The sequence below is a fragment of the Salmo trutta genome, chromosome 14, assembly GCF_901001165.1.
Source record: "Salmo trutta chromosome 14, fSalTru1.1, whole genome shotgun sequence".
NCBI classification, from domain to species: domain Eukaryota; kingdom Metazoa; phylum Chordata; class Actinopteri; order Salmoniformes; family Salmonidae; genus Salmo; species Salmo trutta.
The window spans coordinates 81,291,435-81,303,972 of NC_042970.1; the positions used below are offsets into that span (position 1 = coordinate 81,291,435).

General features: G+C 45.6%; 1 protein-coding gene across 1 annotated transcript in view; it reads left to right on the top strand.

Annotated features, from left to right (window-relative positions):
• The window catches only part of LOC115147618 (Na(+)/H(+) exchange regulatory cofactor NHE-RF2), a 33,025-nt gene extending 24,766 nt beyond the window's left edge, over positions 1-8,259 (top strand). Inside the window, exons 3-6 of the mRNA XM_029689894.1 lie at positions 3,450-3,659; positions 4,402-4,555; positions 4,724-4,944; positions 5,513-8,259. Coding sequence (XP_029545754.1) covers positions 3,450-3,659; positions 4,402-4,555; positions 4,724-4,944; positions 5,513-5,674 — 747 coding nt within the window. The 3' untranslated portion in view covers positions 5,675-8,259. The remainder of the gene's footprint in view (positions 1-3,449; positions 3,660-4,401; positions 4,556-4,723; positions 4,945-5,512) is intronic.
• Positions 8,260-12,538: the final 4,279 nt, after the last annotated feature.

Consider the following 12,538-nt stretch of genomic DNA (forward strand, 5'->3'; position numbering starts at 1 on the left):
AGGGATTACAGAGACAGAATGGTTTAGAGGGATTACAGAGACAGAATGGTTTAGTTAGAGGGATTACAGAGACAGAATGGTTTAGTTAGAGGGATTACAGAGACAGAATGGTTTAGAGGGATTACAGAGACAGTATGGTTTAGTTAGAGGGATTACAGAGACAGTGTATTTGTTGAAATTAATTTCTAGAACTATAAATAGTTCACCATGTGATGGTCAACACCTCTATGCCTAATGCTTTTCATTTGTTTGCAGACACACACACACACACACACACACACACATACACACATTGTCCCATACAACTCCATTGTGTGATGTTACGTATGTTATGTCTATCACAGATGACTGATATACTCTAGTCAAAGTGCATTGTTCTGTGACACACCCACACACCCACACACAGAGTGCATTGTTCCGTAGCATATTGTGTTATCCTGGCAGACGCCCTTATTGCATTACATAACCAGACTGTTATCATCATAGGAACACTCTGCTCCAGTATTGGCTGATCAATCTGGCTGTCTGGTTACCGGTTGATCAATCTGGCTGTCTGGTTACCGGTTGATCAATCTGGCTGTCTGGTTACCGGCTGATCAATCTGACTGTCTGGTTACCGGCTGATCAATCTGGCTGTCTGGTTACCGGTTGATCAATCTGACTGTCTGGTTACCGGCTGATCAATCTGACTGTCTGGTTACCGGTTGATCAATCTGACTGTCTGGTTACCGGTTGATCAATCTGGCTGTCTGGTTACCGGCTGATCAATCTGACTGTCTGGTTACCGGTTGATCAATCTGGCTGTCTGGTTACCGGTTGATCAATCTGACTGTCTGGTTACCGGCTGATCAATCTGGCTGTCTGGTTACCGGTTGATCAATCTGGCTGTCTGGTTACCGGTTGATCAATCTGACTGTCTGGTTACCGGTTGATCAATCTGGCTGTCTGGTTACCGGCTGATCAATCTGACTGTCTGGTTACCGGTTGATCAATCTGACTGTCTGGTTACCGGTTGATCAATCTGGCTGTCTGGTTACCGGCTGATCAATCTGACTGTCTGGTTACCGGTTGATCAATCTGGCTGTCTGGTTACCGGTTGATCAATCTGGCTGTCTGGTTACCGGCTGATCAATCTGACTGTCACATCCTGACCAGCAGAGGGAGTAATTGTATTATATTTGGTCAGGACGTGGCAGAGGGGTATTTGTTTCATATGGTTCGGGTTATGTGTGTTATTTAAGTGGTGTTTGGTTTATGTCGTCTGGGGTTTGAGTAATTGGCCTAGTGTTGGTTTTCTATGGTTTTCTAGTCTGTCTATTTCTGTGTGGTTTGTGTGGCTCCCGATCAGGAACAGCTGTACGTCGTTGTTCCTGATTGGGAGTCATATATTAGATGCTTGTTTTCACCTGGGGATTTGTGGGTAGTTGTATTTCGCACTGCTGTTATTATTTAGCCTGTGAAACTGTCGGTCTGTCGTTCTCTGTTTTTCTTGTTTTTTCTCGTGTTCACAATAAATAATATGATGAACATGCAACCCGCTGCGCCTTGGTCCTCTCACTCTTACGACAGCCGTTACACTGACTGTCTGGTTACCGGCTGATCAATCTGACTGTCTGGTTACTGGTATCTATTACGGGCTGATCAATCTGACTGTCTGGTTACTGGTATCTATTACGGGCTGATCAATCTGACTGTCTGGTTACTGGTATCTATTACGGGCTGATCAATCTGACTGTCTGGTTACTGGTATCTATTACGGGCTGATCTTTCACCTCCAACTCCAACAGCCAATATCTAGACTTCTAATTCCGTTGCTGCAGGAAACTAATTTAACCTTGACCCTCATCACACATCTAATCCTGACTCAGCCTCCTCTTCAGCCTCCTCTTCAGCCTCCTCTTCAGCCTTCTCTTCAGCCTCCTCTTCAGCCTCCTCTTTAGCCTCCTCTTCAGCCTCCTCTTCAGCCTTCTCTTCAGCCTTCTCTTCAGCCTTCTCTTCAGCCTCCTATTAAGCCTTCTCTTCAGCCTTCTCTTCAGCCTTCTCTTCAGCCTCCTCTTCAGCCTTCTCTTCAGCCTCCTCTTCAGCCTTCTCTTCAGCCTTCTCTTCAGCCTTCTCTTCAGCCTCCTCTTCAGCCTCCTCTTCAGCCTTCTCTTCAGCCTCCTCTTCCTTGCCATGGAAAACTGTGACTTCAGAGATATTCCCCAGTTGACCCCCAAATAAATACCCTCCAGGGAGATAGACAGGCTTTGAGCTTTTGAGGTCAGTTTGATGTTATAACCAGACATATGTTTTGGGACTGGTGTGTGTTGGTTGGTTGATTAGGACAGAGACAGATATAGAGTGTATATATGGTTCTGTATTTAGCTGGTGTAGGGAGGACATGAAGAGGCCAACCAAGACATCAGAAGTCTTCCCCCCCCCATGTCCTGGGGCATTAACACTCCAACTTACCTTAAACACCCTGTCAGCCATGACATCCAGTCGTCAAGGTGTTCTGGTTTGTTGCCATGGCACAAACTGTGACAGACAGCGACACACACATCCACATTGTGTATGTGTGTAGGTGTGTGTGTGTGTTTCCAGGTATTCTGGTGGAGTCACACAGAGAGTACTGGGTCACGCTTATAGAAGACTGATCACATTACCATGACATTATCCCTGTTTCAACTCTGTCCCAAAAGGCACCCTATAGGCCCTGGTCTAAAGTAGTGCACTATATAGGGAATAGGTTGCCATTTGGGACACAAAGACCACTGGCAGATCCATCCATCCCTTTCCCTGGGCCTGAGGGAAGGAGGGAGGGTCGGTCGGGTCTCAGTGAAATAGATCGGAACAGATGAACTAATAACTTAGATATACATCTATATAGCTACTGATTTAACTTTTGACAACTTCACTCACTGTCTGTCTGTCTGTTATGGTCTTCACTCACTGTCTGTTTGTTATGGTCTTCACTCAATGTCTGTTTGTTATGGTCTTCACTCACTGTCTGTCTGTTATGGTCTTCACTCACTGTCTGTTTGTTATGGTCTTCACTCACTGTCTGTCTTATGGTCTTCACTCACTGTCTGTCTGTTATGGTCTTCACTCACTGTCTGTTTGTTATGGTCTTCACTCACTGTCTGTCTTATGGTCTTCACTCACTGTCTGTTTGTTATGGTCTTCACTCACTGTCTGTCTGTTATGGTCTTCACTCACTGTCTGTTTGTTATGGTCTTCACTCACTGTCTGTCTGTTATGGTCTTCACTCACTGTCTGTTTGTTATGGTCTTCACTCACTGTCTGTTTGTTATGGTCTTCAATCTCAAAGCTGTCATCAGAATACTCTTGAGTTACGTTCCACCACTACTGAACCAAATTAGAACTTAGATTTTAAATTACAATGTCAAACTTTTTCTTTCATTGTGTTTCCTCTCTCTCTCTTTCTGTCTCTGTCTCTCTCTCTGTAGTTGCCATCGGAGACAGCATCGTTAGATACAGAGTTTCCCATGGCGACGGTGGAGCTCCTCCCCCGGCTGTGTCACATGGTGAAGGGGGAGCTGGGATACGGGTTCAACCTGCACAGTGACAGAACACGGCGAGGACAGTTCATACGCAGCGTGGACCCCGGGTCCCCCGCCCAACACGCAGACCTCAGACCCCGGGACAGGCTGGTGGAGGTAGGGCCAGATCGAGAGAGAGAGAGAGACAGTCTGTGTGTGTGTGTGTGTTCGTGTGTGTTACCTCAGACACACACACAGACAGATGAGATTAGCTTAGATAAGAGCTGATTACATGGACTTTGGCAGGTTAGGTTACCCTGTAGGGTTAGTGTGGGAGGGAGAGATGGAGGGAGGGATGGAGGGAGGGAGAGTGGGAGTGCATTTGTCTGTGTGTGATTCAGGACACAGTAGGAATGTGTAGGATGAGAGAGAGCGAGAGAGATATGCAAAATTAAAGTTGCCACGGAGTTTAACGAATCAGATTACAGATCACTGCCTTCTCTCTCTCTCTCTCTCTCTCGCTTCCATCCCAGTCACAGGGGCTGGAGTCATGTGCCACCTGCTGGACAGGTTGTGTAACTGCAGCTCTGTGTCATTTGCTAAAAACCAACTTGGTAGTAATCATATACATACATTTTTTGTCACAATTGACACACACACAAAAAATATATACATTTTGCAATAAAGCAAGTATTTTCAAATCCAGTTTAAAATCAGTCCTAGATGTATCAGAGATTAGGGATACCCGACAGAGATTCATGCAGGTCAGAACAAATTGTTATTTCCAATGTCTGTCTGTAAAACTACTCCTCCCCAGGTAAATGGAGGCAAATGGTTGAATCAGCTCTATAAACTCTATAAGCATATTAAATATGGCTAATAACATTCACCCATTCATTCATCCTCCTCTCCTCCCCAGGTGAATGGAGTGAACATCGAGGCATTGAGACACTCAGAGGTGGTGTCGTTTATACGTGGCGGGGGGGATGAGGCATGCCTCCTGGTGGTCGACGCGGAAACAGACGAGCTGTTCAAGAGGCTCGGGGTCACGCCCACCAGCACACATGTCAAAGGTCAAAGGATGACTGTCTTTCTTTTCTCTCTCTCTCTTTTTAAGAACAGAAATCAATATTTGCATCTAACCCATTAATGACCACAAACATACTTCAGTTTGAAGGATTCATCTCTTCATCTCGAAGGATTTTGTCAAGTTGCTCATGTGGTTTGTTCCTGCGTTCCAGAGGTCTATGTGGACGAGCCAATGACAGACAGCGCCCCACCCACCCCCTCTTCAACCACTGACCTCCCTCCAATGGATCCACCAATCATCAACGTCACCCTGATGGGCTCGCCAATCACAAACGGCTCGCCCAATTCACAGACCAATGGGAGCTCAGCATCCCAGTACTCACGTGGCTCGACTACCCAATCAGAATTCAGCAGCTCAGATATGAGCATTCAGGTGTGTGTGTGTGTGTGTGTGTGTGTGTGTGTGTGTGTGTGTGTGTGTGTGTGTGTGTGTGTGTGTGTGTGTGTGTGTATATATATCCTGTAGCTAGTTTATGGTTTGTTGTATGTAATATGTAACATGTATGTAACATGTATGTAACATGTATGTAACATGTATGTAACATGTGCAGAACTGGGTTCAAATACTATATCAAATATCTCAGTTACTTTCACATACATTCAGAGTAAGTATTCAGATATAGTTTATTTGAAAAGACAAGTAGTTGAATATTTTTTATGTATTTTGAAAATACTCAAATACACTGACTCAAATACACTCCCATACATTTAACTCAGGTATTTGAAAATAGTATTTGATATAAGTATTTGAAAATACTCTCAAATACAATTTGGTAGACTATTTGGTTTTTACAAATAACCATTAGAATACTCAAATAAAATGACTTGTTTTGGGCTGTGTATTTTAAAAATACTAAAATACAGGGAAAAAAGTTCAGATACTCAAATAATACGTGTGTCTGAATACCTGTGTGTGTGCCTGCGTACGTGTATCTCTCTAGGTCCCTGAGGATTATGAGCGCCGTGTTTCGGACCCGTTCCTGGACAGCGGACTGCATCTGAGCCCCACGGCAGCCGAGGCCAAAGAGAGGGCCCAACACGGCAAGAAGAGAGCGCCCCCTATGGACTGGAGCAAGAAACAGGAGATCTTCAGCAACTTCTGAGAACCACACTGAACCACACAGAACCTTCACAACAATGTTCTTAAATCCTTCAAGGTTGGTAAAGGTCTGTCACAAGGACACACCATAACCAGTGTTGGCCGTGCGCAGTAGATCATCAGCCCGGAAACGATTTCATCATGGGAAATGAATAGAAAATGGCGGCCAATGTTCTGTGGTGAGAGGCGATAGGACTACCGCCCGCTGCGCACGGCTGACATTCGTCATGGTGTGTCATGTGACAGAGTTTCACCAGCCAATCAAGATAAAAGGCTGCAGTGTCTCCTAAACAATTCTGAGAAAAACACAGAAAGCCTCTGTCCCCAGCAGGATTTGAACCCTGGTCTCCCACATGACAAACCAACATCTTAACTACTAGACAAAGAGGAAATTCCCTATGGTCTGAGGGCCAACACTTATTGTGAAGTCACAAGCGGGGCTACCGCATCACGTGACCATGAGCAACCATGACCGTCTCATGTCTGCTACACCTCCACATGCCCCTACTATGGATTATCACAGTACCTTAGGATGAGGATAAATCATGTTGATTCATTTAGCCAGGATAATTGACTCAGTTACAATTGGCACTTGTTTCCATGGCTCCTAAATATTTCTCGGAGCAGTGACTTTACTGAAAGTTTTTTTTCCTCCTACAGCAACTTGTAAGAAACGTTCACTGGCCCAACCACCACAAGCCCCACCTCTTTACCCTCCACAGAAAACAGGGTTGAATGTTTCCCAAAAGACTGAGATATGGGCCCGTATCCACAGTGTCTCAAAGTAGGAGTTCTGATCTAGGATCAGTTTGACTTGTTTATGTCATAATGAATACAATGAAATGTATAGGGAAGGATCTGATCCTAGTTTCATTAGATCTCACTGACTGAGGTAAGAACGTCAGGACACCACAACATCCGGGCCGCCCTGTGGCCGAGTCTTCCTCTCACAGATTGGACTTCACGAGTCTTCCTCTCACAGATTGGACTTCACGAGTCTTCCTCTCACAGATTGGACTTCACGAGTCTTCCTCTCACAGATTGGACTTCACGAGTCTTCCTCTCACAGATTGGACTTCATGGTCACAGCAGATGCTGCGCTTAGCCCTAACTCCAAGACACAATAAATCTACGGTCTCACGAGACTGCGATGCCGACCACTATTGTCCAGAGTTCCAGACTGAACTCTTTTCAGATCATACTGAACCCTTTTTTGGTTCCACATAGAACCTCTTGTTCCAAATAGAACTCTCCAAATAGAACTCTTCAAAGGCTGCTATTTGGAACCTAAAGGGGTTTCGTCTGACCTGACCTGGTTCTATCTGGGAGCTTTTCCAGAGGGTTCCAGAGGGTTCTACAGGGACAAATTGTTCTACATAGCACTTTTGAGAGTATGGAAGCGAGCTTCTCAGATGTATAGATTAGGTACATAGGAACCACATCACGTCATATACACAGACGTCTGAATGATGGACAGACTGAGGGGATGAATCAGTCATCTGACCGTGAGATGAAGAGAGTCTGACGCTGAGAAACACAGACAAACACTCAGAGGAGTGTGATGGGCGTCACGCGTGTTGAGAGGCTGGCAGGGAGGTTACAAATACAACTCTGTTACATAGAGATAGAGAGAGATAGAGAGAGAGAGATAAAGAGTCCAGAATCTCAATGGATTTTCAGATGAAGAGATACGAGTTACTAAAGTAATTTGTAAATGGGTAAAGAGGAGGAACATAGGGAATTGGGTTGATTGAACTCTACTGCATAAATGTTGCCTAAACTGCAGAGAGAGGCTTGTGTCAATGTGTAGGCCAACAAATGCCTGAACGGTTGGCCATTATGATAAAAACACTATTTATGTGATTATGACTGAGTTATATTATTCTATGATATTTTTAGCAATTTGTTTACAAACTGTGTTCTAGTATTTAAATATTTGGTTTTTATTCTGTTACAATATTCGGTTAGAAAGTAAGACACACTCAGTTATATTTGTCTGTCTCTGCTGTCCAGAACAGAACTCGGAGTTGAAGGAAGAAATGTGAGGAGCCAGGTTAAGCTCTAGATTTGTTTATGTTTGTTTAATCCTATTATTGTTTGTGGTGGTATCCCACTTTCATTGTCCTCAAACATTCATCTCTTTTTAGAGGAATAAATAACTGGATCCATTTTAGTTTGATTGATTAGTTGGACACGAAGCTAAGCTAGTTTCAGTGCAGACCGATGTCCCAGGATTCAATCTGATCAGCGCTAGATCTGCGTTGTAGCACGCTTGACATTTAAAGGTAATTAACAATTGAGCCGACATATACAGAATTTGCCGTGAATGCGGTCTTCTGCGATCGCGGGAACATTGCCTTTAAAAGGTGAGTAGATGACAAAGAGTGATCGGATTGAATCCCGGCCTTACTTTTAATTTGATCATCTCTCTAGTTGTAAATTTGTATCTAATGTAACTAAGTTACTTTTAATTTGATCATCTCTCCAGTTGTAAATATGAATCTACTGTAACTAAGGCTATTATATGAACACAAAGCGGACTGGACGTTAATATGAAATAAAATGACAAAATAAATGTATAACACTGTCGTTATGTATTGTTTTAATGTGTTGTTGTAGATGAGCAATGGTATGGTTTCTCTTTTGTTGCGCCATCTCTTCGCAATCAATATGATCAAGAATAATTCTTAAATGTGTTTTGAGGGGACATTTTCTCACATATTTTATAGTGATATATGATAGATAGATCCCACTTGTCAAAGGCAGTGAAGCCAAACACTAGACATGTGAAAAGTGAAAGCAGGAACAAGTGTATGGTCTCACTAGCTCAGAGATGTGCAGTTACATGTTGTGGTCACCAGATGGAGACAACTCCCCAGCCAATGAATTACAGGAGCACCCTTTATTATTATGTTAAGCACATTGAACAGCATGTGTTGTAAATAATGTGCTGTATAAATAACGTTTGATTCATTGATTAAACAGAGACATGCTAAACAGGGGTCTTCTCAGGAGGATGTAACCGACAGAACATTCAGATAGAAATGTATCATGCAGAACAGAAATGATTGTCTGTCCGATAGAACAGAGAATGGTGTGAACTCTATTCATTCTATTTCTATCTGCAACGTTCAAAGTGTTTCACGTCCCTGAATACACCCCAGAAGTAGGATGAAGTTGCCCATAGACACTGATGTAAGGCCAGCTGTGTATTAGACTTGCCTAATGATTAATGATTGAGTTGTGAGTGGTGTAACCTGATCCTAGACCTGTGTCTAGGATGGGGGGAAGGGGGGGGGGCGTACTGCAGGAAGTGATAGAGGAGCCTTAACAGCAGAGTTGTGAGCAATGTTCCCTCTAATATTCTTTCTGGCGCTGGGCAAATTCCAGTGCGCGTTTACTGTGAACAGTGGCCAAGTAGGCTACTGTGGCTATTTGATCATAATGTAGACCTACCAGTTTGGTCTACCATCAAAAACAATGGAGAAAATGGATCCCATAACATTTTAACATGGAAATAGCTGTTCTGTCATTCAGCCTACAGTAGCAGCCAATGTGTGGTGTTCAGACTTTTGAAAAAAACATTCAGGGCTTGACATTAACCTGTTTATCCACTTGTCCTTCAGACAAGGAGGTGACTGAAAATGTTGAGTCGTTTGATGCAAGAAACCACTTTACAAAATAAAATGCCTTATTATTCCCATACCATTATTACAGAGAATCAGACAAATGATGCAACCCTCTGCCTATTGGCTACTTAGCTTATTCAAGCCTGTCTCAAAATACAACACTGCCCCTTTAAGACAAAAAAAAGCTCTTTACCTGACTCCCTTTTTAAAGATGTCTAGAAATGCACGTGTTGTGTCTTGTAGGAAGCAACCACTCCCCCATTGCTGAGTAAAACATATCTATAACTGGGCTAATAATTCACCAACTAGCAAAAGATATGAACAAACGTGGCTACATGCAGCTCTCGCTTTGATCTCAAAACAAGCTCATCTAATCACGACCGCTGATTCTGTAAAGACAGTCACGTTCAAAGTGAATGGTACATATATGGCAGTGGTTTATTTGCAGATAGGCCTAGTGCAGCTCTGATTGGTTATGCTGCACCCGTCTGTGCAGAGTACGGCTGAGTAGTGTGTCAATGCAATAGAATCCTACTCTGATGCGTTCTGTCTACAACAAAGTCTCTTAAATCGTTGGTTTTGTTTCGGTATGTTGCATTGAAAGTAGCTAATATTGCGTTGATGCTAGCACAATTCCCACAGTAGAGGGAAACGTTGATAGTGTTAACAGGGGAAAACTAGAAAGTTGAGGGAGGTTCAATCTCGTGCTTCTTCTGCGCAGCAGCCGTCCCTGGGGAGCTCATTGTTTGTGAGTGGTGGTACCTGATCCTAGACCTGTGTCTCAGGGGGGCCGTGCTGCAGGAAGTGACAGAGCAGCCTGAACAACAGCTGCTTAATGACACACTATCTGCCAGAAGGGGAAACAACAGCACTGAACGAGGACAAACACTGTACAGACAAACAGGAAGTCTAACACATGTACACACATGAAAAGGCACACACAGAAAACAAGTGCACGTGTAAACACACAAACACACACTCTTTCCCTCTCTCTCCCTGTAGGTGTGTGCGCTGGTGTGTGTGTGCGCTGGTGTGTGTTTACGCGGGTGTGTGTGTGTGTGTGCACTGGTGTGTTTACGTGTGTGTGTGTGTGTGTGTGTGTGTGTGTGCAGCCTCATTTCCCCCCATGACTTTCATTTGCGCTGGTTTATTTAGCTTGATGGTACAGAGTAGCTCTTCACAAACACTCCCACACACACACACACACACACACACACACACACACACACACACACACCCCCCCCCCCCCCCCCACACACACACACACACACACATACACTCCACTCTAAACACCATCACGTATTTACCATATATCTGTAGCCTCTAGACTAGAGGGATCATGTTAACGCATGGCAATGTATATAGACTGGCTGATAGTCTTTCATCAGCATAGTGTGTGTTCTCTTTCATCAGTGAGTGTTTATGAGCAGTAATGTAAACTGTACAAGTCAGACAGGAACACATGGAGACCACCTGTGTCTCTCTCTCTTTACCTCTTTCCTTCATGGTCTCAGTCTGTCTCTGTCCTATTCTGGGGCTGTAATAAAGTACAATCCCTGACACACACACACACACACACACACACACACACACACACACACACACACACACACACACACACACACACACACACACACACACACACACACACACACACAGTGGCGACCCATCTTTCATGGCAGGTGGGTCACCTGTTTTGAGCCCCACCTGTTTATCGAAATATATATATTATAATTGTATTTGTTTTGCATGTTATTTTGGCATTAATTGGCGTCACATATCAGTTTGCAAACAATGTAAAAACAAAACAAAAAATCCTTGAGTTAATAAAGCCGCATACAAAAATGGTCTCTTTCTTAAGGCAGCTCCAACATGCAGGTGTTCCAGCCTAGCTCAGTGCTTTCTGTGGTGGAGGGGCAGCTCCGATATGCAGGTGTTGCAGCCTAGCTCAGTGCTTTCTGTGGTGGAGGGGCAGCTCCGATATGCAGGTGTTCCAGCCTAGCTCAGTGCTTTCTGTGGTGGAGGGGCAGCTCCGACATGCAGGTGTTCCAGCCTAGCTCAGTGCTTTCTGTGGTGGTGGGGCAGCTCCGATATGCAGGTGTTCCAGCCTAGCTCAGTGCTTTCTGTGGTGGAGGGGCAGCTCCGACATGCAGGTGTTCCAGCCTAGCTCAGTGCTTTCTGTGGTGGTGGGGCAGCTCCGACATGCAGGTGTTCCAGCCTAGCTCAGTGCTTTCTGTGGTGGAGGGGCAGCTCCGACATGCAGGTGTTCCAGCCTAGCTCAGTGCTTTCTGTGGTGGAGGGGCAGCTCCGACATGCAGGTGTTCCAGCCTAGCTCAGTGCTTTCTGTGGTGGAGGGGCAGCTCCGACATGCAGGTGTTCCAGCCTAGCTCAGTGCTTTCTGTGGTGGAGGGGCCAGCTCCGACATGCAGGTGTTCCAGCCTAGCTCAGTGCTTTCTGTGGTGGAGGGGCCAGCTCCGACATGCAGGTGTTCCAGCCTAGCTCAGTGCTTTCTGTGGTGGAGGGGCAGCTCCGACATGCAGGTGTTCCAGCCTAGCTCAGTGCTTTCTGTGGTGGAGGGGCAGCTCCGACATGCAGGTGTTCCAGCCTAGCTCAGTGCTTTCTGTGGTGGAGGGGCAGCTCCGACATGCAGGTGTTCCAGCCTAGCTCAGTGCTTTCTGTGGTGGAGGGGCAGCTCCGACATGCAGGTGTTCCAGCCTAGCTCAGTGCTTTCTGTGGTGGAGGGGCAGCTCCGACATGCAGGTGTTCCAGCCTAGCTCAGTGCTTTCTGTGGTGGAGGGGCAGCTCCGACATGCAGGTGTTCCAGCCTAGCTCAGTGCTTTCTGTGGTGGAGGGGCAGCTCCGACATGCAGGTGTTCCAGCCTAGCTCAGTGCTTTCTGTGGTGGAGGGGCAGCTCCGACATGCAGGTGTTCCAGCCTAGCTCAGTGCTTTCTGTGGTGGAGGGGCAGCTCCGACATGCAGGTGTTCCAGCCTAGCTCAGTGCTTTCTGTGGTGGAGGGGCCAGCTCCGACATGCAGGTGTTCCAGCCTAGCTCAGTGCTTTCTGTGGTGGAGGGGCAGCTCCGACATGCAGGTGTTCCAGCCTAGCTCAGTGCTTTCTGTGGTGGAGGGGCAGCTCCGACATGCAGGTGTTCCAGCCTAGCTCAGTGCTTTCTGTGGTGGAGGGGCAGCTCCGACATGCAGGTGTTCCAGCCTAGCTCAGTGCTTTCTGTGGTGGTGGG